At 38.2% G+C, this 26080-nt stretch overlaps 1 protein-coding gene across 1 annotated transcript in view; it reads right to left on the bottom strand.

Moving 5' to 3' along the window:
- Window positions 1-1872: 1872 nt before the first annotated feature.
- Window positions 1873-26080, bottom strand: part of prkn (parkin RBR E3 ubiquitin protein ligase) — a 182119-nt gene continuing 157911 nt past the window's right edge. Inside the window, exons 8-12 of the mRNA XM_077247072.1 lie at window positions 17810-17871; window positions 15180-15329; window positions 4644-4730; window positions 4301-4418; window positions 1873-2179 (exon numbers count right to left, since the gene is read on the bottom strand). Of these exons, the coding sequence (XP_077103187.1) occupies window positions 2070-2179; window positions 4301-4418; window positions 4644-4730; window positions 15180-15329; window positions 17810-17871 (527 nt within the window). The 3' untranslated portion in view covers window positions 1873-2069. The remainder of the gene's footprint in view (window positions 2180-4300; window positions 4419-4643; window positions 4731-15179; window positions 15330-17809; window positions 17872-26080) is intronic.

The following is a 26080-nucleotide window of genomic DNA, read 5'->3' as shown; positions in this document are numbered from 1 at the left end:
TGAGTCGTAAAGCACGTGTGTGTTAGACACTCAGTTAGCCTACACCCTGCCTGTAATAAATCTTGATGAACTAACATTTATCTCATAATGTTTAACTAGAGGTCGCAGGGCAACACAAGCACAGGATTATGTTTATGGCACCAGTACTGAGTGTCCTGTTTTAACAGATAATGACCATCAAGGGCATCTAATCACCATATAAACCAGATAACACACACACAGGCTTGTTTGGACACTCTTCATTAGGGTTTGGATTTGGACCACTCTACATTACCAGCAACTACATTAGCTACAATAATTTCAATACTTTGTTGTTAGCATGTTGCTAAGCTAACAAAACAGAACTCTAGTAATAGCATAGACAGGTGTTAGATAATTGCCTCTTCATGTCAGACCGGCCTTCTGGTTTTTAAATCGCGACTTAAAACACATTTTTATTCTTTGGCTTTTAGTCCGGCTGCTGTATCAGTCTGGTGTTGTGTTTTGTCTATTTATTGGTTCATGTCAATCAATGTACAGTACTTTGGTCAACCTGGTTGTTATAAAATGTGCTTTAGAAATAAAGTTTGATTGATTGAGGTAAAATAGTCAATTTTAGGTAGTCTAAACTATTTATTATCAAGCATATGTATCATTCAGCCTCGGCCTGTGGTGTTTGAAGGCCCTGGTGTTCAGTTTCTCTGTGGCCCCGTCGGTTCGGTTCATAATCCGGCCCTGCTGATACTCATGATGAGAGAACAATAGTGAAACACTGGAGGGGTAAATGATTGACATGCCAGGAATGTGATGACATCATGCATTGACAGATGTCAAATTACATCAGCAATGGAAGATTGAATGCAAAAAGACAAAAATAATAACAAACATACAATGAAAACAGGTGGATGTGTTATGTTCATTTCATATGATGCCAATATAGTGAGATGTTTTCAATTTGAAAAAGAATCATAATACAAGTGAATCATGGTCAGAGCTCAAAAATTAAATAAAATATAAATAAGTTAAAATATAAAATAATAGTGTCCCAGTGTCTTGAAGAACATAATACACATCGAACCGTTCAGTAGTTCTTTAAAAATTCACTTTTATTCAGCAAATCTGTTTTCAACATTGATCATAATCAGAAAATGTTTCTTGAGCATCAAATTAGCATATTATAATGATTTCTGAAAGATCATGTGACAAAGAAGACTGGAGTAATGATGCTGAAAACTTAGATTGATCACAGGAATAAATTATATATTAAAATAGGAAAGAGTTTTAATTAGTAGACTGCTTATGATATAATTGAAACTGTCCCTGTTGTTTATGTTGATTATGCTTTTATTTATTTATTTACCCTTGTTTAAATTTATATGTATGGGTGTATGTATTACAATATACAATTGTATTCACTGTATATTTTGTTGTGTATTTATTATTGTCTATTCTGATAACTTGGTGGTGTAATATTTTCATTATTCTTTGTGTTTAGTTTTTTTATTTGTTGATGTACTGTAATTTTCTTTTGTTTTTGTTATGATATAATTGTGTTACGTAGTATGCTACTGCCCCTCAGAAACAAGATGGTACATCTCTCTATTAATACTAATAATAATAAAGAAGAAGTGTAATAACATATTTTGGATCAATCAGTTGCCTTGTTGAGCATGAAAGACTTCTTTAAGAATCTTAAAAAAACGTTCCGACCCCAAACCGTTGGACAATAGTGTATCCCACTGCTAGATTTCGAATGTCAGATTGGATCAGGTTAGCATAACAATCAAAGCTGGATTGAGGAAAACTTTCATTGTGGTTATTGGGTGTAGTCAGAAATACAGCAACACTCCCATTAGCAATTTATGGACTCAAAAAAAAAAACTCGACTCAGAATTTCCTTCAAACATTTTAATAAAACTAGAATTTTTTTCCATCGCACCCAAAATATTTGTGGTTACCACAACTACCATTGAATGTCAGCAGCATTTCATGATATGTACCTCACAACAGTGATAATGATTTAACAATGTCCTGCAAGGTTTCCCATTGGTTCAATTCCCTGAGTTTCAGAGCGTGTCCAAAACAAGTCTTCATCCGAACCAGTGGTTTCCCATACATTCCCTGTTCCACTCCACACGACAGATCCAGCACCACTCAAACCTGCACTGTGGACGCGGACACACCATGTGCATACAGCCACCTGAGGAACACATGACGAGAGGCTCAGTATCTGCACTGAAGGAGATAACCGCATCATTATGATACACTCTTCAAGTGTAAAGATAAAAACAAAGATAACCAACCTATTTTTAAAATGTGAAACAGTATTCAGTATATAATGCAAAACATTTCATACAATAATATGCTCACGTGACCATATATATATATATATATATATATATATATATATATATATATATATATATATATATTTATATAACCATTTATATTTCTGGCATTTACTAGACGCAATTTGCTGAATTAAACGTTTTTATACATACATACATATTTATATACACTCACCGGCCACTTTATTAGGTACACCTGTACAACTGCCCTTTAACACAAAGATCTTATCAAACAATCACCATTACAACAACTAATTGCATTAAGGCATGTAGACACGGTCAAGACGATCTGCTGAAGTGCAAACTGAGCATCAGAATGAGGAAGAAAGGTGATTTAAGTGATTTTGAACATGGTTTGGTTGTTGGCATCAGACGGGCTGGTCTGAGTATTTCAGAAACTGATGATCTACTGGGATTTTCACACAAAACCATCTCTAGAGTTAACAGAGAATGGTCCAAAAAAGAGAAAATATCCAGTTCTGTGGGTGAAAATGTCTTGTTGATGTCGGAGGTCAGAGGAGAATGGCCAGACTGGTTCCGCTAATAGAAAGGCAACATTAACTCAAATTAGCACTCGTTACACACGAGGTCTGCCGAAGATCACCTCTGAACACACAACAAACCGAAGTAGAAGAGCTACAGCGTTCAGATGGTCGGGTCAGAATTTGACATTGACAACATGAAAGCATGAATCCATCCGGCCTTGTATCAGCGGTTCAGGCTGCTGGTGGTTTAATGGTATTTTCTTGGCACACTTTGGGCTCCTTAGTACCAATTGAACTTCGTTTAAACACCACAGCACACCTGAGTATTGCTGCTGATCATGTCCATCTCTTTATAAACACAGTGTACAGTCTTCTGATGACTTCCAGCAGGATAACGCTCCATCACAAAGCTTGAATCATCTCACACTGGTTTCTTGAACATGTTCACTTTACTCAAACGGCTCCACAGTCACAGATCTCAATCTAGAAGAGCAGCTTTGGGATGTGGAGGAACGGGAGATTCACATCATGGATGTTCAGTTCTGACAAATCTGCAGTAACTGTGTGATGCGATCATGTCAATAGAAGGGAAATCTCTGAGGAATGTTTCCAGCACGTTGTTGAATTTATGCCACGAAAAATTAAGACAGTTCTGAAGGCAAGAGTTGCCAACCCGGTACTAGCAAGGTGTACCTAATAAAGTGTCCGGTGAGTGTATATTAAAAATCCCACTGTGAGATACAGTATTTCATGTGGTGTGCTCTGTATACAGTGGATAATAATTGAGATTAGGGCTCTTTAACAGCAGGTTTGTAACCCCTAGGTGTTCGTAGTGGTACTGCAGGTGGTTCACAAATTATTGTTTGATTTAAAAAAAAAGAAAATCTGTGTGGAACAAAAATTCAAAACAAAAAAGTCCCTTCCATATTAAAATGCATAATTTAAAATGAAAAGGCTTATTTTTATCAATAATGGGGGATAGAAGTACAGTTTCTTACAATAGCATGCACTGTATAACGGTCCTAGATCACATCATTTTCACGACTCACAACATTTCATGGAGTTTTGGTTTACTGAAAGTTTTTTTTTTCCCTCAGAAAGATTAGCTAAACAATCGGTGTGTTGTTAAACAGTCCGAAACATTGAACACACTGCACTTCTACCCCTCACAGCCGCGTATTCATTCCTGTCAGAAATGAAATATGACGCTACACTGTGCATTAGCAGTGCTGGGTAGATTACTTATAAACTGTAGTCTGATACTGATTACAAATCACATGACATAAATTATAATTAGTAACAGTGTATTACATTACACATTTTAGGTAATATAATTGATTATGATACATTTAATGCCGACTTTAATTTTTGGAATCTGATTACGTAATCCAGGTTACATGTAATCAGTAATAGTAAGAGTAATATGGTAGTACTGTATTCTGAAAAGCCCCTGAGAAACTAGAGAAAGGTAAAAGGTCCCATCCGTACCGTTCTTTTCCACAGGAACTTGGCATTTGGGACAGGGGTGAGTGGTTTGGGCTATAGTGTCCTGTGAGGCCTGATCCCAGCGGGCAAGACGAGCCGCTTCTTCATCTACAATATAACCCTGAAACACACACACACAAGCACGCACGCACACACACACACGCACACACACACACACAGGTGATTTGTGAATGGTTTGCAGGCATCGTCCTGCACTGACACTCTTATGACTATAATCTCAGGCTGCTCAACCCAAAAGAGAGATGACTGATGATATCTGGCCAACATAAATTGAACTGTGCCCATGCACATGTGATGAAGTAATATTAAAGTGTGTGGTTCTCACCTGTAGGGCACGTCCCGTTGCTGTGGCCATCGTGTGTGTGCAGGAGCCCTCGTGATACTCTTCCTTACAGTCCCTGCAAAACACCAACTGACACAAACAGAAAATCACTTACTATATGCCACAGCTCTCATAATGATCAGTCATTATTAGTATTATTATTAAAATTGTTATTTTCCATCACAATAGAAATAGGTCAATTTAACTGCATTGTGGGATAGTATTATGTGTGCGTGTGTGTGTGTGAAACTGTTTTCTATCTGAATATATATTTTTAAACTGTAATTTATTCCTGTGATACAAGCTGTATTTTCAGCTTCATTACTCCAGTCTTCAGTGTCACATGATCCTTCAGAAATCAGTCTAATATGATGATTTGATGCTTTTTGTTAACCGGAAACATAACCAACATATAACCTTTACACGTGAAGAAGGTGATTTTTACAATGGTAAAATAATGTAAACTATTCCAGAATAATGTGCAGAGACAACTAAAAGCCGTGAAACTATTTTAGTATTAATTGTCTACTATTTTGTATTAATAATTTAAATTAGCTTTACATATATATATATATAGACACATACAGTATATTATAGTATAAATTCATAATTTGAATTAGCATTAAACTATATTTTTTGTAAACATTTCAGGCAATTTAGATAGTATTAAAAGTTGATGAATGTTATTGCTTCTGCATTTTTATTAGGGTTAGATTTACTTTACTTTTATTTCAGTTTTAGTCATTTTTAGTACTTCAAAAAAAAATTTTCATTTCAGTTAGTTGCCAAGGCAATATTTCTAGTTTTCCCACTAATGTTTATATTATATTTGATCACAAGTAGCAAATATCTTTAAAACGTTTCAGTTAACGGCACTGACTAGATGTACACCATTTATCACAGGTTTAATTCCCCAATACTTGCAGACACTTTGGCTCTGATTTCTGAGCGAGTTCTGATACGCCTCGGTCTGTGTGAATTATCATTACGTTTACAATACCAGTTTATGACTTAAGTAGCACAAATGAGTATATTCCTGCAGCATCGGAGGGCACACAAGAGGGCAGTGTTTCTCCGTGCCGTGTGAAGCTCCTGATCTGGAGTTTCAGGATCCAGACTGTGAAGTGGGGAACATCACATCATCTTTCTGCATTATAATGTCATCTCTCGTGACAGATCCTCCTCTCAAGGTCTAGAGACAGATGCTGCTTTGTTTTCCCTCTCTCAGTAATGACGAGAAAACACAGTTCTTTCGACAGCCACTTTCTTTCCTTCGTTCTACTTTTTTTTCACCCCGGCTATCATTTGTTCCCTCTCAGACGCGCCACCCTTCATGTTTATTACCCTGGTCGCTGTGTCCTTCTCCAGCACACTCATGTCTCCGGAGTGTGTGTGTGTGTGTGTGTGTGTGTGTGTGTGTGTGTGTGTGTGTGTGTGTGTGTGTGTGTGTGTGTGTGTGTGTGTGTGTGTGTGTGTGTGTGTGTGAGAGAGTGCGTTTGATGAGGAACAGTGTGAAACCCTTCTTAGTGAGGAATTAATGCCACTTTGCAGTACTGAACACAGTGTGTCGGTTTCTTTACTTTTCCAGCAATGGGATATTAATAAGCATTTCAACAGGTGACATGTTCCCGCAGAACTCCCAGAATCCTCAGCAGATTCAGAACATCATAAAGCTGATCATCGCTCTGTGCTTTTGTTTATGAAATATCTGAACTAATTATGGGATCCTAAACCTCCTGACTAATTATTTGTCATGACTTTTCCAATCATTCATCATTAACCGGATAGAGATTTTAAAAAGATTAGAGTAATCCTACTGAAAAAAATCAAATACAAAATCCTTGAACATAACTATGTATTTATACAATTTAACCCATGATGTCTTAGGATTTATCATTTTATTTTATTAAATGTTTAAAATCAGCAAAAAATGCTGGGGAAAACACTAACAATTGCACATACTTTTCTATTTAAAATTATAATCTCTTCCTGAATTTTCAGCATCATTACTCCAGTCTTCAGTGTCACATGATCCTTCAGAAATCTCCAGAAACATATCTGAATATTATCAATGTTTAAAGACAGTCGCGCTGCTTCATATTTTCCGTGACACTGTTTTTCAGGATTCCTTGATTGACAGAAAGTTCAAAAGAACAGCATTTATTTAAAATAGAATACTTTTGTAACTCAATTTAACGTGTCTGAATAAAATAATTTCTTTTTTTTCTTACCTTAAACTTTTCAAAGGTAGTCTTCCCACAAAAATATTAATCAGCAAAGACAGAAATGCCACAGGAAAAAGTTGTATCTGTTCTTTAAATGTGCCCGTCCATAACAGACTTATAGAGCGCAACATTGTCACTTATACATGCTGCACACGAATAAAGCATTGTGGGCACTATGCTATAGGACACTTTGATCTGGGCTCCAGCGTTTATAAATGCAGTCCACTCTGTTTGCACGTGTGTGTGCGTGTGTGTGTGTGTGTGTGTAGACTTAGACAGGATCTGACAGTGGCAGCCTGATGTGTGTTAAATAAGAACGTCAGAGTGAAAGAGCTCTTAGAGAGACTTCTCTGATCATCTGCCAGACTGATCTCTCTCTCTCTCACACACACACACACACACACACACGCTCACAATCCTGACCCAAATGTATGGCTTCAGTGCAATAACAGCATCTTTCTAAAACCTGCGCGCTCAGAGCAGAGCCAGAAACACAATGAGAGAACAGACAGATCGTACAGAACAGTTTCTCACTCTGCATCCATAAACATTTATAACAATAGACTTCATCCAGTTACCTGACATTTCCTACAATTAGGGCACAAATCAGGGCTTGAAACTTTGAAACACAGTCAGAGTTTTGATATTTTTCAACTAAGTTGAAAAGATGAGTCAAAATTAAATCTTACTTATTTTATTTTGAGTCTACAAAACAGTATGTGAAGTGTTAAATTTCTTTTTTTAAAGGTGCAATCAAACGAAAGGTGATATACTGTGATTTTCCCCCGCATGATTATTATTATAACTGAACTGCCAAGGCAACATTTCTCATATTCATGTTGTTTAACTTGATGAAAAAAAAACTGAAATAAACACTAATAAATAATAAAAAATATAAACATGATAAAACAACAAAATAATCATTAAAACTTAACTTTTTTAAATGAAATAAAAACCAGACAAAATCTCATTAAAAAATATATATATATATATATAAAAAGTATAATAGTACCTCAATTATACTATAATAACACTTGTTAAGAGTTGTAAATAAAAAATAAAAAAATTTGTTAAAAAAACTTTACATTCACATTTAATTCAATATGTAACCTGCTGTTTCATTTTAATAATTAGTGAAATTCGTTAGCAATTTCTGGGTGAAAATTGTTTTAGATCAACTTTTTTCAGTCCATTATTTTTCTGCTTCAGATCACATTATTATTATTATTATTATTATTAATGTCTTCATTTTGCATTCCTTTTTCCCCCCCCGCAAACCAAAAATGCCTGAAAAAAGTGTAAAACACTTTGTAATTGTTTTAGAATTATTTTAACATTCATCACACACACACACACACACACACACACACACACACACACACACACACACACACACACACACACACACACACACACACACACACACACACACACACACACACACACACACACTACAATTTAGAGTAGGTAACATGGTTGATCATGTAGCTTGGAGGTTGCTAGCTATTTTGGCACAAAATACAACGTAATATACTAAACATAAAATAAATTATATTTTATGATTTGAACAACTGAAAAGCATTATTAATAACAAAAGTTGTTCCAGTAGCTCAGTTGTTACAGTGGATCTTTCTCCATCACTAGAGACTGGTGAAATAATCCTGATTCTCGTGAAGCTGAGAGCTGACAGTTCACACTTACTATACACACAAACCACAACAGCAAACCCTGCTCAATTCACACACACTACACAAACTGAATACAGCGAGATCAACTCTAGTTTTCAACACACACACTGCTGATACTAAACCCCCAAACAAAAGAGAGGAAAGGGCCGAATAAAACGGAAGAGGAGATATAGAGAGGGGATGTATTGATTTTCCTGTAAGTGAAGTAGGACAGGTTGCGAGGTGTCCCTCAGGTCCACAGCGTGTAAAAACCTGTCTGTGTTTTTATGTGCCATCGTTGGTATATGTGTGTGTGTGCTGGTGCCAACGGTTCATTAACACCACCTCCAATAAAGCCTTTATCTGCAGCTCACAGACGCAGCTCTGACCACAGCAGAAACCGGACACACACACACACACGCTCTCACACGGACACGGCAGAAGTCGGTGTGGTTAGAAGATAAGGGACAAGCTCTCCAAATTCAAACTTATTAACAAACACAAAATAGACTAAATAACAGCTAAAGCTACACCTGTACGTAACCATTTGCCAATGTGATCTCACTAGCAAAAATAGATCAGACGATGTATCATTAAAATATTGCAAATTTATTTCCATTTGAAAGTCTTGAGGTACCCACTTATCTTATTTTAAAGGTTCCTAATTTTGTTTTGGTTTCTCCTACAATAGGTTTACATGCATTCAAGGTCAAAAAACACTTTAATTTTCTCATAATATATACACTGCAGCATCACCTCTTTTTCTCAAAGAGTCTGAAACGGTTAATTCAAAGATTCAGTCTCTCTAAACTCCTCCTTAATGAGAGCAGACTCTGCTGTGATTGGTCAGATGGTCCAGTCGGCTGTGATTGGTCGACCGCATACATCAAGTATCGGAAACAAAATGCACATTACTATATCTGAATAATACTCAACTCTGGCTCTTCCTCAGCGCTTGATACACAGTCATACAAACAGTAACGATAGCGTCCGTATCACTTCCAGTGTGAGTCCTCATTCTTTTGAAGCGCAGGAAAGTGGATTCCCAGCGCTGAAAAAGCTTCTTCTCAACATGTCGACAGCATGATCAAAACTCATCCAGTCTCAGATACAACTACAGTGTTTGAGGGACAACGTAGACCTTGTTCGCGGGCAGCCAATGAAGACCATAGACTAACATTATGCATATTTGTTACAGTTACATAGGTTTGTAACAGGAAGTGAGACTGGAATTTCTGATGACTCGTTTCGGCAATTCAGAATCAATACGTTTATTTGTCGTGCATTTTTAACTTTAAAACTATGCAGACCCTTCAGCATTCACAAACAGCTATATTGCACACTGCATGAAAGGTAATATTCAAAAAAGCATAATAGGGGCACTTTAAATATAAAGTGAAATATAAAGTGAAAATATATCAGAAAAAAATAGAAAATACTGATTGCCTGTAAAGTTCAGTTTGGTTTCCGTTTTGTAGTCCAGGGGCCGTATTCACAACACATTTTAAGGCTAAAAGTAGCTCCTAACTGGCGAATTTAGGAGCAACTCCTAAAAATAATGGGCGTGTCACTCGTAACTTTAGGACTCCTAATTTTTTTGACTAAGAGTAATTCACGAAGCATTTTAGCCCTAAAAGTAGCACCTAAGTCTGGGACAGCTTAAAAGAAGTCGAGAGGACTCCTAACTCACTAAGACCTATTCACAAACCGCTTTTTGTGGCATTTCACGTTGCGATGTTTTGTAATGCGTATGCGGCGGCTACAGGAGCTTCCAATCACGAGGGAACAATTTTGCATTGTAGGCATAACTAGGGATGCAACAACGCCACCAACAACAACCAAAACTACTCACTGCATGTAAACTAATTGTAACATTTCATTGTGAATCAAATTAAAATGTTCTTCTCTTTGCAAACGTAGGCAGAGGCATAGTGACAGATTAATTCAATAATGTTGCAAAGATATTGCATCAATCCATATGTTTCATTAGGCTACTAGGCTATTTGTTTTTCCTTACTCTTTATTCATTTAGGCTATTTATTCAGTTATTCATCATCTTCCGTCCTTCGCACTACTTGTGTAGCGCACGCATTCTCAGACCTGTCACCTGTCACTCATCATCATAGGGGAGGTGTTTGGAATCATTCCCGCGTTACAATCATCAGCCAATCAAGGTGGTCACTTCAGTCAAGCTCGTGCATGAGTAATGACGTCATCCATAGCAACGAAGACTCACTCTTAGTTTAGGAGTTGTCATTTTTCTTTACTAAGAGTAGGTCTGAAAGGCATTGTGAATAACTTTTAAGAGAAAACTCCTAGCTAAAATATTTTAGTGCGATTTAGGAGCACTCCTAGTAGTAAGATAAAATGCTTTGTGAATACGGCCCCTGGACTTTTAGTTTGTAAATCATTGTATGCAGTGTTTCTTTTCTGTTTCCATGGTTTCTTAGCATGCTTTTGTTTGTTGCTATGGTTACTCATTGGTTCGTTGAGTTGATCCACCTGCTCCTTGTTTAGCTATTTGGTTTCTCTGTGCATTTATAGCCCTGATTGTTGTTAGTTTTCCATTCTCGTCTATGTTTAGTTGGTTGTGATTCTCCTGAACTGCAGTGCTCCTGCATGTACTGTATTTTCTTTTGGTTTATTGTTAAATAAAGTGACTGTTGCGTACAGATCCTCCCTCACTACTCTCCTTGCTGAAACTAACTGTGACACTGCCCAACACAGGACGGTTTTTGTTTTGCCATTCTGTTACCCAAATCCTCATCCTTCCCTTGTATCCTGTAACAAATCCTTCACCCGCGGGTCCAAATGTACCTTTTTGTTGTTGTTTTTTATCATAAAATCTTTTTTAATGCTTTTTTTTGGGTGAAATTTTGTATTATTATTTTATTTTATTAATTTTTATTTAAATTAATAGATTTTATCAATAAATAATATAATATGAGCACATTCTTCATATTCTTTCAACTTAAATTTTAAAATAACTCTGCAATACATGCATAACCAGCTCAAATCAGCTCAAAATATCTGTCACATTGGGTCTATTTAGGTGTCTCTGTCGACCGCTTGTGGGAAAAAAATAATAATAACATAGCATGATATTCAATTAATTTTTCCACTAGATGGCCTTATAGCTCTATATAGAGCACATGCACTCTTCCGCTGGATCAATTTCAAGTCAATTTCTTGAGTTTATCTCTTCAGTATGCATTCAGATACACATGCAATCATTATAAAATCAATTTTTGTTAAAGTTTTTGCATTTTAGTTTTAATTTTGAGCAATTTTTAGAATTCCTTGCATTTCAATCATTCCTAAGTGGGTCAAACTGACCCGCAAGGAACAAATTTGTTACTATTTTTATTACAACCAAATAAACTCCTTGAATCCAGTCAATTTAGTTTGTTTGTGTATTTGTGGTTTAAGTGCGACAAAAGTCCTAAGGTATTTGACCAATCCGATGAAAAAAAAAAAAACGAGTTTCGGGTCAAAATGACCCGAGGGAAGGATGAGGTTTTGAGGCAAATATCTCTCGGTCTAATGCACATCTACAGTTCAAAACCATGTCATGTTATCTATAACAACAGCTAAAACTTCACCAATGTGGTTATTCGACATCGCATTAGCATTCATAGAGATTCATACATAAAGTGTAGTTTTATTTTTATAAAATTTAATAAAATTAAGTTCAATTTGTTGTTTTGCAAAAGCGTATCAGTCAGAAGGAGCCTCGACTTTAGAAATTACTGTTTGGCCGTTACAGGATGTTTTGTTTTGTGTTGTTTTACAATGTTGTGCTGCTGAGATGACGTATTTCTCTAGCCGAAACCCAGACACGAGTTGGCATTTTAGCACTTCCTGTTCCACCGTCCCAAAGTCAATTGTTTTTTGAATGAATCTTTGAATGAGAAACTTTTGCTGATCACAGAGTTTATTTCCTGCAATAATCCAAAAGCCAGTGGAAAAATCATATTGTTTTTTTGCAGAGGGAACCAGGGTGATGCTAACTCACGGGTTGGCCAAAAAAAAAAAAAAAAATACATCACTGCAGCACTCTATTCTATTGCCAAAATTGTGTTATAAAACCCTGCTTTGTATGCTTTTCTAGCAATCTACACTACATTTTATTTGTTTGGATGAACAGTGAAATGATAATATAACACAATATTTTATTTTTAAAGTTTTGAAAGTCTTAAATTACGTTTTTTTCGCAAAAACGAATGAGTGAGAAGGTGTTTCAACTTCAGAAAATACTGTTTACCCACAACTAGATGCATTGATTTGCAATCCTGCTATATCACGTTTGTGTCTTAAAACCATGCTTTGTGTTTTGTTGGTGATCAAAACTAAATGTGTGCTTGTTTGGATGAACACTGAAAAAAATTCTCAAGCAAATGTAGCCTGGTCTAATGCTCAAAGCCCTGTCCATGACAGCAGAAGGGTGACTCTGACTCAGGTCAACAGTTGCACCCTGGACAGAGTCAGAGAAGCGCAGATACAGGGTTTCCTCACACTGGAATGATGATGTTTTTGTTTGCAAACATGCAATCAGTCAGTGCTAATGGCAGCTGAACTGCACCCTAATCTTTAATCGACTGGCTAATTAGAAAACATCATGCAAATTGTGTGGTAATTACATCTTAATCGTGCCGTGATTGGACGAGTGGAGTATGCAAGCGATAGAGGGCAGGGATGAAAAACATCGTCTCACACAGGAATGCCATCCTAAACAAGGGATATACTCGCTCAAAGGTTTGTAGAAATGCAGATCGGTGTCATTTCAGGCTGACTGTGTTACGTCTGTATCGCATGAGACTGTATTGTTTGATAGATAGATTTATAATTACAGGCAACACAACGTATAAGGTAAAGTGTGTCATTTCTGAGCCGTTACAGTCTTAGAAGAAAAGTTTTATACAGACCTTATTCAGAGCAGCGCCATGACAGGTATGAAAGTGAGGCAGTGAGGGATACACTTACTGTGTTTTCAATGTCATTCGCTGTATAAAGCTTCCAGATCACTTATAATTTTCCACAGCTCATGTTGTCTGGAGTTTTTTTTTTTTTTTTGTCTACTGACATTTCTTCAAAAAGATATTTTTTGCAGTGTTTAATCAGCAGAACAATCGAAAAAACACTGAAGAGATGTATGTCTGTCCCTCACAGCCTCGCATTTATTTCAGATACAAATCAAAGATGGCGCTGCTGTGAATCATGTCTAAAGAGCTTAAAGGGTTCCGTCAGACACTTCACATACAGATCCTCACGGGTTCCCGTCATGGGATCATTTGATAAATTAAGTTTTAATTTTTTTATTACATTTTATGAACTAAAAAGCTCTTAAAAATTGAAATAACCTGTCATACATGAAAGTATTGCGCAATCATTGAAGACATTTCTCTTATATAGAAACGTTTTGGCATAAAGCACTCTTTAAAGACTCCCTGTGGTTAAAGTCACGTTTTCAACGTTGTTTATATGTCTATGTGGTGTTTTTAATAAGACAAACCATGTGCAAATTCATTAGTCAACACCATTGTTGTATTTTTCTCTCTTTAAAACTTAAAAAGACAGTCTCAAAAACACAGTTCCAAACCTCCCGTTCTCTATCTGTCAGTCACTTCGACGTGATGTCATTGACTGACACTAGAGCCAGATTTACTACCAGCTTGCGTCAGCACAAACACTCTTTTGGCATTCAAAAACACTGTCAGGATTTACTAAAGACTGATCTGATCTTATTGCATATGCATTTGTAGGAGTTTCCCTTTCGGACTCAAAAATGTGTGTGAGTGTCACGTTTTGGTTTGATCATGTCATGTTCCATGTCTGTCATGTGATTTCCTGTTTGTCATGTGATCCTGCCATGTGTCTTGTCATTGGTTAATCGTCTGTTCATTGTTCACAGGTGTCCCTTGTTTTGTCATTAGTCTGTGTATTTAAGCCCTCATGTTTGCCATGTGTCGGGGTCAAGTTTTTCTGTAAGGATCCACTGAAGGCAAGTTGTAGAGAGAACCCAAGTGCAGTTTATTACAAACAAAAGCAAACATAAACATGAACTCAAAACGAAAACATAGAGTGGCATGAACTTAAAAACAAGGACATGAACAGAGCTTACCAAACAGTGGTACAGTGGAACAAAACTTGACCAAGACACATGGCAAACACGAGGAACATGACATGAACAAACCAAAACGTGACAGAGAGGAGAGTTTTTAAATGAATAATGCAAGTTGATTTAAGTTTTGTGTAAGTCAGTTTACTGGTATTTGCGCCATTATTTACTGCCCAAAAAAAAACATGTCTTAAACCAGACCCTAGCTGGTAGATTGTGTGTTATGGATTTGATCCGGCTGTGTCTGTGTTCTTTAATGTGGGTGTCGTCAGTAGATCACGTGCTGAACTTTACACTCACATCGACGCTGTTTGGGAATTGCTCGCTAATTTGCCCCGTTTAGTAAATCCGGCCCTAGGGGCCAATGAAACGGCCAATGAAAATAAGCGAGTGGAATTTGCATGCGTCACTCCTCCGGACATTGGGTATAAAAGGAGCCGGCGTGCATTCACTCATTCTGACAGCTGTCTCTGTAAATTACAGTAAAAGCTGTTGTGAGGACAGTGAAGTAATGTTCAGAAGATCTTACCCCACAGCCGAGTCCATTTCCTAACTCACAGCAGACTCTCCGTCCATCGTCCACAGGAATCAGTCCGGCACCACATCCGGGAGCGGGACACAGAACTCCCCCCATCTGAAGAACACACTCCTCTGCCGCGTAGCGCTGGTAGCGCTCGTACTGGGAAACAGAGAGGGACCGAGGTTTAAACACAGCTCGTAGTGTTAGAAAGGGATAGCTGATCCCAAAACCATGTCATTACAAACATCTATGACTCTCTTTCTTCTGCAGAAATAAAAAAGAAGTAACCAAACAACTTTGACTTCCATTTTATGAAAAAAAAAAAAATTTCTCATAATTTTTCTAAATATATTATTTTATGATCCACAGAAGAAATAATGTCTTACCAATTTGGAATGACATGAGGGTGAGTACATGATGTCAGAACTATCCCTTCAAGTGTGTTAAAGATTCTTGTAAAAAAAAGTCAAACACAGTTCAAAGACTGGATGATTATACAATTTTTTTTAATAAAACGGAGTCATAAGACACATTTAATTAGCATTTTACTGAATTTATTTGTTAACCCCATAAGACCTGGCATATAAAATAATAGTCAGTTAAAATCTATTTATTTTAAAATGGAACAGTTTATTAAATGAAAAAAAAAGTTTGCATATGTGTTTTTGTTGAGTATCATATTTTATACATCAGGCTTAAAAAAACAAAACAAAACAAAAAAACACCTACATTTTATTTAGAAACCCAAAATGAGCAAAAATTAATGGTATTCATATGGAAAAAAAGTCAATTGAAATTCTGTTAGCTTGTAATCATTGAGATCTTTAACAGTCTAGCAGAATACTTACATAAAATGCATATAAATGACACTTTATATCTTTTAAAAATGTCTTAGCAAGATGATATTTAAATGATTAGTCTTATGCTTAGATCAAAGTTCTGTAGTTTTTATTGTGGGGAAAAAACATAAAATGCAATGCAATACAATGATGATTGAGAGATTAACCTTTTTCTTCATTGGTTGTTGCATTAAATCTTACCCAGATACAATAGTGCTATTTTCTGATTGGCTATTGTGTAGCCAATTTCTTTTTTTTTGATTGGCTGATAAGTGGCGGGCTCGACTAAGAACTCCAGGGGAGACGCGCTTGGTTCCTGCCGGTTTCACAGTGAGAGCGGTGCGGCCAGAGACATTTTGGGCGCTGCGGTATATTAAATATATATATTATAAATAGATTTTCTGCGTGAGAAATACAATGTGTGGTGGGAGTGCGTGACAAAAGGCCGAAATGAGTGACTGTCATGCTCAATGCTTGACACTGAGAGCCCTGGAATATAGAGAGTCTCCACAGCGGATTGAAGCGCGCGTCCGAGTGAAGATTGTGCGCGAGCCACAAGAGAACGAAGTATCTGCGCCACTGATCGCAGCGGCAACGAGCACTTTGATCCAAAAGAACACATTTCAGCGCTAGACCGCCTCTTGTTTGACAAAAGAACTAAATGAATGCTCTGCTAGTTAACTGGAGATTTTTATTTATTTATTTGTATTGGTACATTCGTGCCGCGAGATGTTTCAAAAGTGGTGGGGACAATATCGACCTTAGCAAAAAATTTCCCTCCTGCAAATTACACCGAAAGAGCCAGTACCAAATCCCTCAGGGGCCGCCAATTGAATAGCCCGGCTATACTGTCAAAGAGCACCGTCCTTCAGATGAGATGTTAAACTGAGGTCCTGACTCTCTGTGGTCATTAAAAATCCCAGGATGTCCTTCGATAAAGAGTAGGGGTGTAACCTTGGCATCCTGGCCCAATTTGCTAATTGGTCTCTGTCCATCATGGCCTCATAATCATCCCCATATACTGATTGGCTTCATCACTTCTCCTCTCCACCAGTAAGCTGGTGTGTGTGTGTGTGTGTGTGTGTGTGTGTGTGTGTGTGTGTGTGTGTGTGTGTGGTGGGCGTTCTGGTGCACTATGGCTACTGTCGCATCATCCAGGTGATGCTGCACACTGGTGTTGATTGAGGATATTCCCCCTTCTATGTAAAGCGCTTTGAGTGCAGAGAAAAGCACTATATAAATGCAACAAATTATTATTATTATTAAAAGTATGGTATAAAAACAACCCCGTGTTCATCCGGCATAAATCTGGTTGTGACATCTGGCCCGCAAGCCAAGCGTCCCAACAGGACAGGAGAGAGTGAGATGAACAAGATGCACACAGATGTCAGGAGAGGACACTTGCCAAGACAACATGTTCAGAAACATCCCTAATGGAGCAAAGGTGCCACGTAACAGCTCCGATTGGTGTGTAAACTTCAAAGACAAACACTTGGTGAAGATGGAGGGAGGAATGAGAAAAACGGTTGAGAAGACCATTTTTCACACCGCGAGGACGGCTGGTGAGACGCACGGTGCGGTGGTGAGGTCTTGTTGCGAGCGCAGGGCTTAGTGAATGGCATCGAGCAGCCAATTAAGAGAGTCGCATGTTACCATCTGATGACCAGGATGAGCGTGGGTTTCTCATGAGCCGTGATCAGGACAGGGAAGGTTTCTGAGAAGGTGTGTGTGTGTGTGTGTGTGTGTGTGTGTGTGTGTGTGTGTGTGTGTGTGTGTGTGTGTGTGTGAGACCAAACCTACCTGCTCATCTCCCAGGACTCGGAAATGATGAACCTCTCTAATGAGTGAATCAGGACAGCCGGCTGGAGACAGAAAGAAAGCTGGCACATTAACAGATGTGTACAGCAGATAGTTTGCACATAACTAAAAACATCTATCATCATTTACTCACCCTCATGATATTCCAAAACCTAAACACGTTTATTTCTTCTGTGGAACAGAAAACTGTTTTGGGGTTCAAACAACATTAAGACTCATTTGATTGTGTGGACAATTTTTTGTTTGTTTTGAATATCCTCTTTTTGTGTTGCACAGAAGAAATAAAGTCATACAGCTTTGGCAGGACAAGAGAGGGATTACATTATGAGCGAATTTTCATGGTATGAATATGTTATATGCTAGTTAGTGTTGGTTTTGTAGTGGTCAATCCAGGTCTATGATATGATACTCTTTTTCTGTGTAAATCTATTAATTTATTCAAAAATACATTAAAAAGGCAATTGACAATGACATGAATACACATCAATTAACACATTTTGTAATTTCTAAAGATAAAAAGTTCATTTATAATTTATTATGAGCATGAAAGATAATGTGTCATTTAGAACACACATCTGGAATATTACCGGACATTTGATGAAGTTTTGACAGGTGTTATAGGTTCTCATTAACCATTTATATTGAAGTAATTTAAACCTTGTATTTATTGTATGTTTGCATCTTTCCAGGCTGCTTCATCTATAACTTCCTGTATATCCATTTTCCAGGCATTTCATTTGTCCAATGTTGATTCAGTACTGTGTTTGACCAATAATTTACAGTGCACAGATACGTGACCCTTGCCTTCTAAATTTCCAAGAGTTATTTCTTTTAATTTCTATAAAGATGGCATACAGATTATCCGTTCTTCTTTTGATAACATGTAACTTTTCAACTGTAAATACTTAAATACATTTTTTTTTGGTATTGTATATTTCTGGCACAGCTGATCAAATGAAAGTAAAACTCCTGTAATAGATCCTGATAATACATTTTTAATGAATTTAACATTTATTTCCAAGGTAAGGTTATTTCACAAAATGCATTTGTCACGGGGCAGGTTCAGGTAGGACAGGAGAAGAGGTATAATCCAAACGAGTTTAATTCAAAAGACAGGTAGACAGGCAAACGGGTGCAACAGCGAAACAAAGTGGAACACACAAACAATACCAGACACTGAACAGAAGACAGGCAGAAACTAAATACACAGTGATGATGATTACAAAATAACAGGCAGCTGTGAGGGAGGTGATCAGTGTCCATGGAAACAGATTGGTGGCGGGAAACTCAGACGGGGAACACACGTGGCAAATGAAAAGTCAATGACAAACAGAAAGTCCAAAGCAGCCTAATGGTGAAAGCATTAGGATCCCAAATTAATATAATTTATGAATTTATAATTAATTATATTTGTAAAAAACATTTCTACCTACAAATATATTTCAAATCTTTAAAAATAATAATTTGGATTCAAGGTGTTTAATTGATGGTTTTACAACATTACATTTTTTGAGTCTTTTCAAAAATAAACTTTTGTTGAGTTCTTAGTTAGTTACTCTGGCTGTTAATTAGTTACCACACACCTGTTTCTTTTCTCCTTGATTTGTTTAAGCCTTGAGTTCTTTCTTTTCGGTTTCTAGTATCGTCTAAGTTAACATGTTTGTGTATTTATTCTCCTGCGATCGAGCATTCATTGTTTATTTCATTAAGACTCCTAGATGTTCCTACAGCCACAACGTTACAATATGAATCCAACATAAGTTTTAATTTGTTTTAAATAAAAAAAAATGTTAGCAACATCTTAGCCACTTATTTATCACTGACCCATAGCAAAACATAGCTGGTGAGCCTATGAGCTTTCTAGTCTCGCTACTATGAAGTCTTGCGAGTCAAGCCAAGAAGCCTGTTTGGCACGCCACCATCCAAAACACAACATACAGTATATACTGGTCATTTCTGCAGGACGTTCCTTATCAAAATGCAACAAGAATTGACAAGTGCATGTATTAACATACATTACGCTCCACATCCCGTACACGGGCGCACACAAACGCTAATGAGCGATGCTCTTCAGGACGCCCAGCACACGCACACCCAACATCACCTCAGGGTCACGCTCTGAGAGGAGACGCTTTCATTCGAGCCACCTAATCTCAGGAGGAGAGGAGAAGCACCGTAATGGGGACCAGAGCCAAAGAGGTCCTTCGTATTCCTGGCCCGCAGAAAAAAAAAACTCGCTGTTAAATCCACACAGGACAATTATGGACGGCAAATGAGTGAAGATGAATGTGTGTGAGCTTAGGCAGGGGTCTGACCCCAAAGTGGCAGTCCAATCCTCTCCTCTAACAACCGTGATGTAATGATCTGGTCCCTTTTGTAGGGAAACGTTTTGCTTTGGACCAAAGATTCTTGCTACACACCAATTATCTCCTCGGAGACTAATGACTACTCTAATCTGCATGTGACGGCACTCTCTCTCTCACACTCACACACACACACACACACACACCCTTGGACTTCTCTGTAAACCTAAGCAGAGTGGAACTTTAAATGTGATCTCTAAAAAGATGAATGTAGATATGAAGGCTGATAGCATCTGAGTGCAAACAGTACAAAACACATGATAATCAAAACGCCAATAGGAATTTCCCATCATCACAGGCGATCTGCTCCCCACCGACTTGCTTTTGAGTGAATAGATAGAGAAAATATGCAAGCTGTCGGGGTTGATTTGTGGCCACTAAGTAACATCTTCACAGCCACAAAAGACAGTAAATTTAAACCCTGAACATCAATTTTAATCTTAATATAATCATTTATTTACTTTATTATTCAAAGGCTTTAAATTGTTCATCTAAGGGTGATTTCAAACCTGACTCGTTTGTTTCGGAATCTGGTGCGTTTTCTCGCTTAGTCCGGTTCGTTTAGGCATGAACACAGCAATCGCTCTCGGATCCACACCAAACCAATTGCTCCGAGATCACCTGGACGAGGCGGTCTCGGCCCGATTGCAGATGAGTGAGAATCATTCCGACCCAACGGACCAATGAACCAAGCGGCATCATAATTCATAACGGCAAATGTGTTATATAAAAATCAGCAGTGTCTGATTCTGTGAGTAAGCAGTTGAAAAAAAGTAGTGTAATTGCTCTTCTCTGTCCATTGCAAGAATGCTGTCCCGACGAAGCCTTGCTTCCTGCATTACATAGGTTATATAATAATCAGGGAATGACAGCTATATTCGTGTAGTGTTTGCGTGTGTATCTGTTGACAGTTACAAATAAGCCACAATGAGCTCATGGAGTGAACTTGTCAATCATCTTGATGGATGACGCAGAGGAAACTCTGACCAATAAGAGGACAGTTTTACTCGCATGTGACTTGCATAAACGCATTTTGGTACGGTTTGAAATGTTGCCTTGTGAAAGTGAACCAAACCAAGAAGAAAATACACAATTGTAACAAATTAAGGTTCTGTTTCAGAACAAAACAAACGATCTATAGGTGTGAAAATGGCCTTAAATGGTTAGTTCACCTAAACATGACTGGGCTCTCCAGGGAAGCAGAAGGAAACAAGGATGTCATCTTAGTTTTTGCGTTGTGTTCTGCATTGTTCACTTGTCTGACCCCATCTGAAGTTTTTGGCCAAATGAGCATGTTGTATTGGAGTCGGGCAGTCAGTGAGACAGATCACTCTGATTGGCTGTTTAGATTAGCAAACCAGTGCACGAAAATAATCCCTTTTTGATGGACAAATACAGACTACAGCTCCTACTCGTAGACAGTTATTTCCTCTCATGCAGGCGCTAAATGTGCATGCTAATTGGCCATTGGTTGTGGTCTTTAGCACGGACGCAGACGATGCGAGTTGACAAAACAGTCGCTTTCGTCGCTGCAAATTCTTTGATATCGGTTTAGTTTGTAACAGCCTTTTAGTGGAATGGACTTTCCATGGTGGGCCAGAAATCTCTCAGGTTTAATTACCTTATCAACATTGTGTGTGCTTCAAAGATGAACAAAAGACTTATGGAACAATTATATGATAACAGAATTTTCATTATTGGGTGAACTGACCCTTTAAATTCGTCTTTCTTCTTTACAATTTAAAAAAGTGCAGACACAACTACGGCTGTGTCCGAAAGCTTAGGCAGTGACTTGTTGCCTTGATGCCTAATCAGGCAATGACTTGGCAGGCAGAGTTTGTACACAAAGGTGAAAATAAACTGATTTGTGACAGACCTCTGAGACAGCGTAACGGTTTAATGATCTACAATAAAATAAAGCAAGCTTTTGTGAAAGCGAAGCGAATATTTAATTACTACAATACCAATTTCTTGAAATGACATCAAAAGTGGAAAAATTTGATAAAAAACGTACATTTAAAGACAAACTAATTACTAACTGGAACTTTCAAATGGCATTATTTTATTAGCTCAACTGTCGCGGAATGGAACGCACAGCATTGTGGGATATCAAAGGCAGTGAAGGATACATCTATGTTGCCTTCAAACATCCATCAGATAAAGGAATCTCAGGAGACAGGAAGTGAAGCTAATATTGGATTCGAACGTGCCTTTGTAACCGGTCCTACTTGACCGGCTCATAGCAAGACTTGATCCCGGGTCTGCAGCATGGGAGGTAGGAGCACTAACTAGGGCGCTAAAGTGTTTTAGTAGTTTTGTGTTTTAGTGTGTTAGTCTAAAGTAGGAGCGCTAAACTAGGGCGCAGCCATAAGTGTTGTCATAAGTACTAACTTCGGTACCAAGTCGGTACTGAAATTTAAAAAATGTGACACTTTGAGCGCTGTTCACCGGAATCGCAAACACCTCGGATTGCCTATTGTGTTCATGCGTTCATCAAATATGACTGTGATTGGCTAAAATGATCAGCGCTTCAAAAACATGTTGTAAATATACATCGATGACATCTTCCCCGAGCACTTACACAGATAGACACGGGAGGGTTTGAAAGCAGGCGTCTATCAGCGGATCGGTCCGCTGGTGCTGATAGATGGCTGCTTGTGCTTTCAAACGCTCCCATGTGTTGATCATTGTAGCCAATCAGAAACATATCCGATGAGCGTTTGAATACAATGGCCAATCAGAGGCGTTTATGATTCCGCTCAACAGCGCTCAAAGCGTCACAATTTTACAATTTCAGTACCGACTTGGTACTAAAGTTGGTACTTTTGACAACACTACTCTAGCGTCAGTTGCTAAAGCACCTCTTGAGATAAGAGGTTTACACGCACAGCTCTTACTGGCCTACGTCGGTTACAATCACCCCCCTAAACCTCACTCTCATCCGGGTCAAGGCACAAAATGTAACCGGTCCAACTCGATCTGCTCCGATCGGTATTCAAACTTCTGCATGGGAGGTGGGAGCGCTAACAAGGAGGCTAAAGACTGCAGGCTCTAGCGTCAGTCTCTAGCACGCCTCTTGAGATCAAGGGAGTGAGGTTTACACACACAACTCTTACTGGCATACGTCCACTACATCTGATGCCTCCCAACCTTGGAAAGCATCCCCGGAAGGCAGTATTTTTCAGCTTTCGGATGCAGCCTTTAAGTAAGACATTCACTGGTTTCCCTAAAAACATTCCCCTGTTACAACATACATTTCCTACCCAGACAGTGTTCACGGCCATATTGCATTTACACCTTCATTCTAATGTGTCTCCAGTGTGATGGGACAGAAGCAAATAGCCACATATTACACTGAAATTTCCACAACAACAAAATGGACAAAGTTCTAAAGGTCACTCAGTAGAAAGCCTGTAGCAGAGTTGAAGCCTCGAACGCACACACCGTCCTGTGGACTGCAGAATGCTAATGTTGCTAATCCTCCTCCAGGGCTGCTAGCGCAAACGCCGGCTCACTTTTCTCATGCAAATGAACGCGAGCGCACTAATCGCACTGGACCCGCTGGGGGACTCGCAGGCTGCCAGCAAATATTAGAATTATAAAAGGGAAAAAAGGCTCACATTTGTCTAAAAATAATTAAAGATAAAGAATTCAGAGGGATGACATGTTGTTACCATGGCAACGAAGGAGTGTAGCATACTGAGACGTGAACTTTTCAGGACACACACACGCACACACACACACGTACAGAGAGAGACATATGGAAAGAGACCAGTTTGACTAGCGTATCTCCTGTGGAGTTACCTAAGGTCAGAGCTGTGGCACAGCTGTTAGCGCACATCAGCTACAAATACTGTCACACAGTTTGAATCCCATACCCACATTATCTATACAATAAAGAGGCCACATGCAGGTGGAACACATAAGGAGTAATTATCAACGAGTATAACTGCTCTTTTCCATTTAATATACACTACCGGTCAAAAGTTTGGTGTCAGTACAATTTTATTTTTTAAAACTTTTATTCAAAAAGAATGCATTACATCAATCAAAAGTAATCAAATTTAACTCTTGCACAAAACTGGAATATCGCATAAAACATTTGCGAATAAAGCAGCGTTTCCATCATGTATTGAAGAGAACAAAATCGTCACTTCCTGGGAAACTAGCGCTAAATCTCTTATAATAACTTCAACTTCAGAAAACACAAAGAAATGAACCATTTAACTGCATAAATCTGATTGGTTAAAGAGTACGACTGACCCGGGTGGGAGATGAGCGCCTCCAGGAAAGTCTCAAAAACACACACACACACACACACACACACACACACACACACACACACACACACACACACACACACACACACACACACACACACACACACACACACACACACACACACACACACACACACACACACAAATCTAAGGCGATTCACACATGAATTATAATTTACACATTCACATTCAACGATAAACTCATAAATTTTAAACATTTCAAAACTTTTAATGCAGTTTGTAAAACGTATTTTATGAATACATCATTTTATTTCACGCACATGAATTGCTTTTTGTGAATTCATAATTTTTTATTTGCGCACATGAATTAGGTTTTGTGCATGTGAAATTGGCTACGCATGTGTGCATGATGTCTTTTGCGTGACATATTATTGAGACTAAATCCACTCCATACAAATCTGAGGAATGTACGAACCGTGACTCCTGTGTTCTGTTACACCCCTAATCTTTATACATTCAAATATCCTGTATTAGCTGCCTTTATATTTTAAAGAAGTGGTTCCTTACAAGGGGATCATTAAACTTGAGAATTTATGAAGTGTCATTGCATAATGCCACACAAAAGGCGTCTGATAGTCCTGCAGGGCAAGCTAGCGTATCAGAAAAGAAGAGGCTCTGAGAAGTAACTTTATGGAAATGTTAATACAGTACCATGCATTTGACATGGTCAACTTAGAATCATGCAGCATAATAAAACCTGAAATGGCAAATGAAAGTTGAAGTGATATACTGCAAAAAGTAAGAGGGGAAAAGTCACACAGCGAGACAAAGAAACTTCCATTGATTTTATGTTGTCATGCTGGAGGATCCACCATCTGCCAGGCACAACTATGATAAAATGTCTGCTAAAGAAACAAGCAAAAAAAAAGCCTTTACATCTCATGCTTGACTGGTCAATATCTGTTTAGTCTCCTGTGCAATTCCATTGATCAGTTGTGCTGTGTTGTACAATTCAATTTTGCTTGCAAAAGAAAATGTATGACAACATAATGAAATCAATACAGACACACGCTAATGACTGCCTTTGCCTCAAACAGACATCTTTTGTTCGGCGTGTAAACGTGCGGTGTCACGACAATTTGACTAGTCGAACTATAGAGCACTTCAAATCCTCAGAGCTCAAACAGTTTCTCCTGTGTACGGCACATTCGGGAGGGATCAAAAGATGCAAACAAAAGCAGGAAGATCAAAGTTAAACTCCCACCCTTCTTTTTGATCTGTACCGAAAGATGTTTGACGCACACACACAGATTTACAAAGACGGCCTCATAAGCCTGGCACGACTGTTAAAGCCTCATTTAGCGACTTTCATAGCTTAATTACTATTCGCAGTTTGCCAGCAGGGAGGCGTCTTAATGTATAGTGCGTCCCGCTGACTGACACATCTGTTTGAGTCACGCTCAAGAAATGTTTTAGGAAATGAAACCAGCGGGTCCACGGCAACTCTAAATTTAATCCAACCGCAGGGGTTAGTTAGCTACTTAATGTAGCTACTTAATACTCTTATGCATCTATCACACTGCAATGCTGATAAAAGCTTGTGTTACAAGTACAATAACACTCGCCTCCACAGGAGATAATGAGCCAAT

The sequence above is a fragment of the Siphateles boraxobius genome, unplaced genomic scaffold (assembly GCF_051911475.1).
Source record: "Siphateles boraxobius isolate OS27281-9 unplaced genomic scaffold, OSU_SipBor_1 104, whole genome shotgun sequence".
Taxonomy (NCBI): domain Eukaryota; kingdom Metazoa; phylum Chordata; class Actinopteri; order Cypriniformes; family Leuciscidae; genus Siphateles; species Siphateles boraxobius.
Note: the sequence above shows the minus strand (reverse complement) of the source record. Positions and strands in the feature narration are given on the sequence as shown.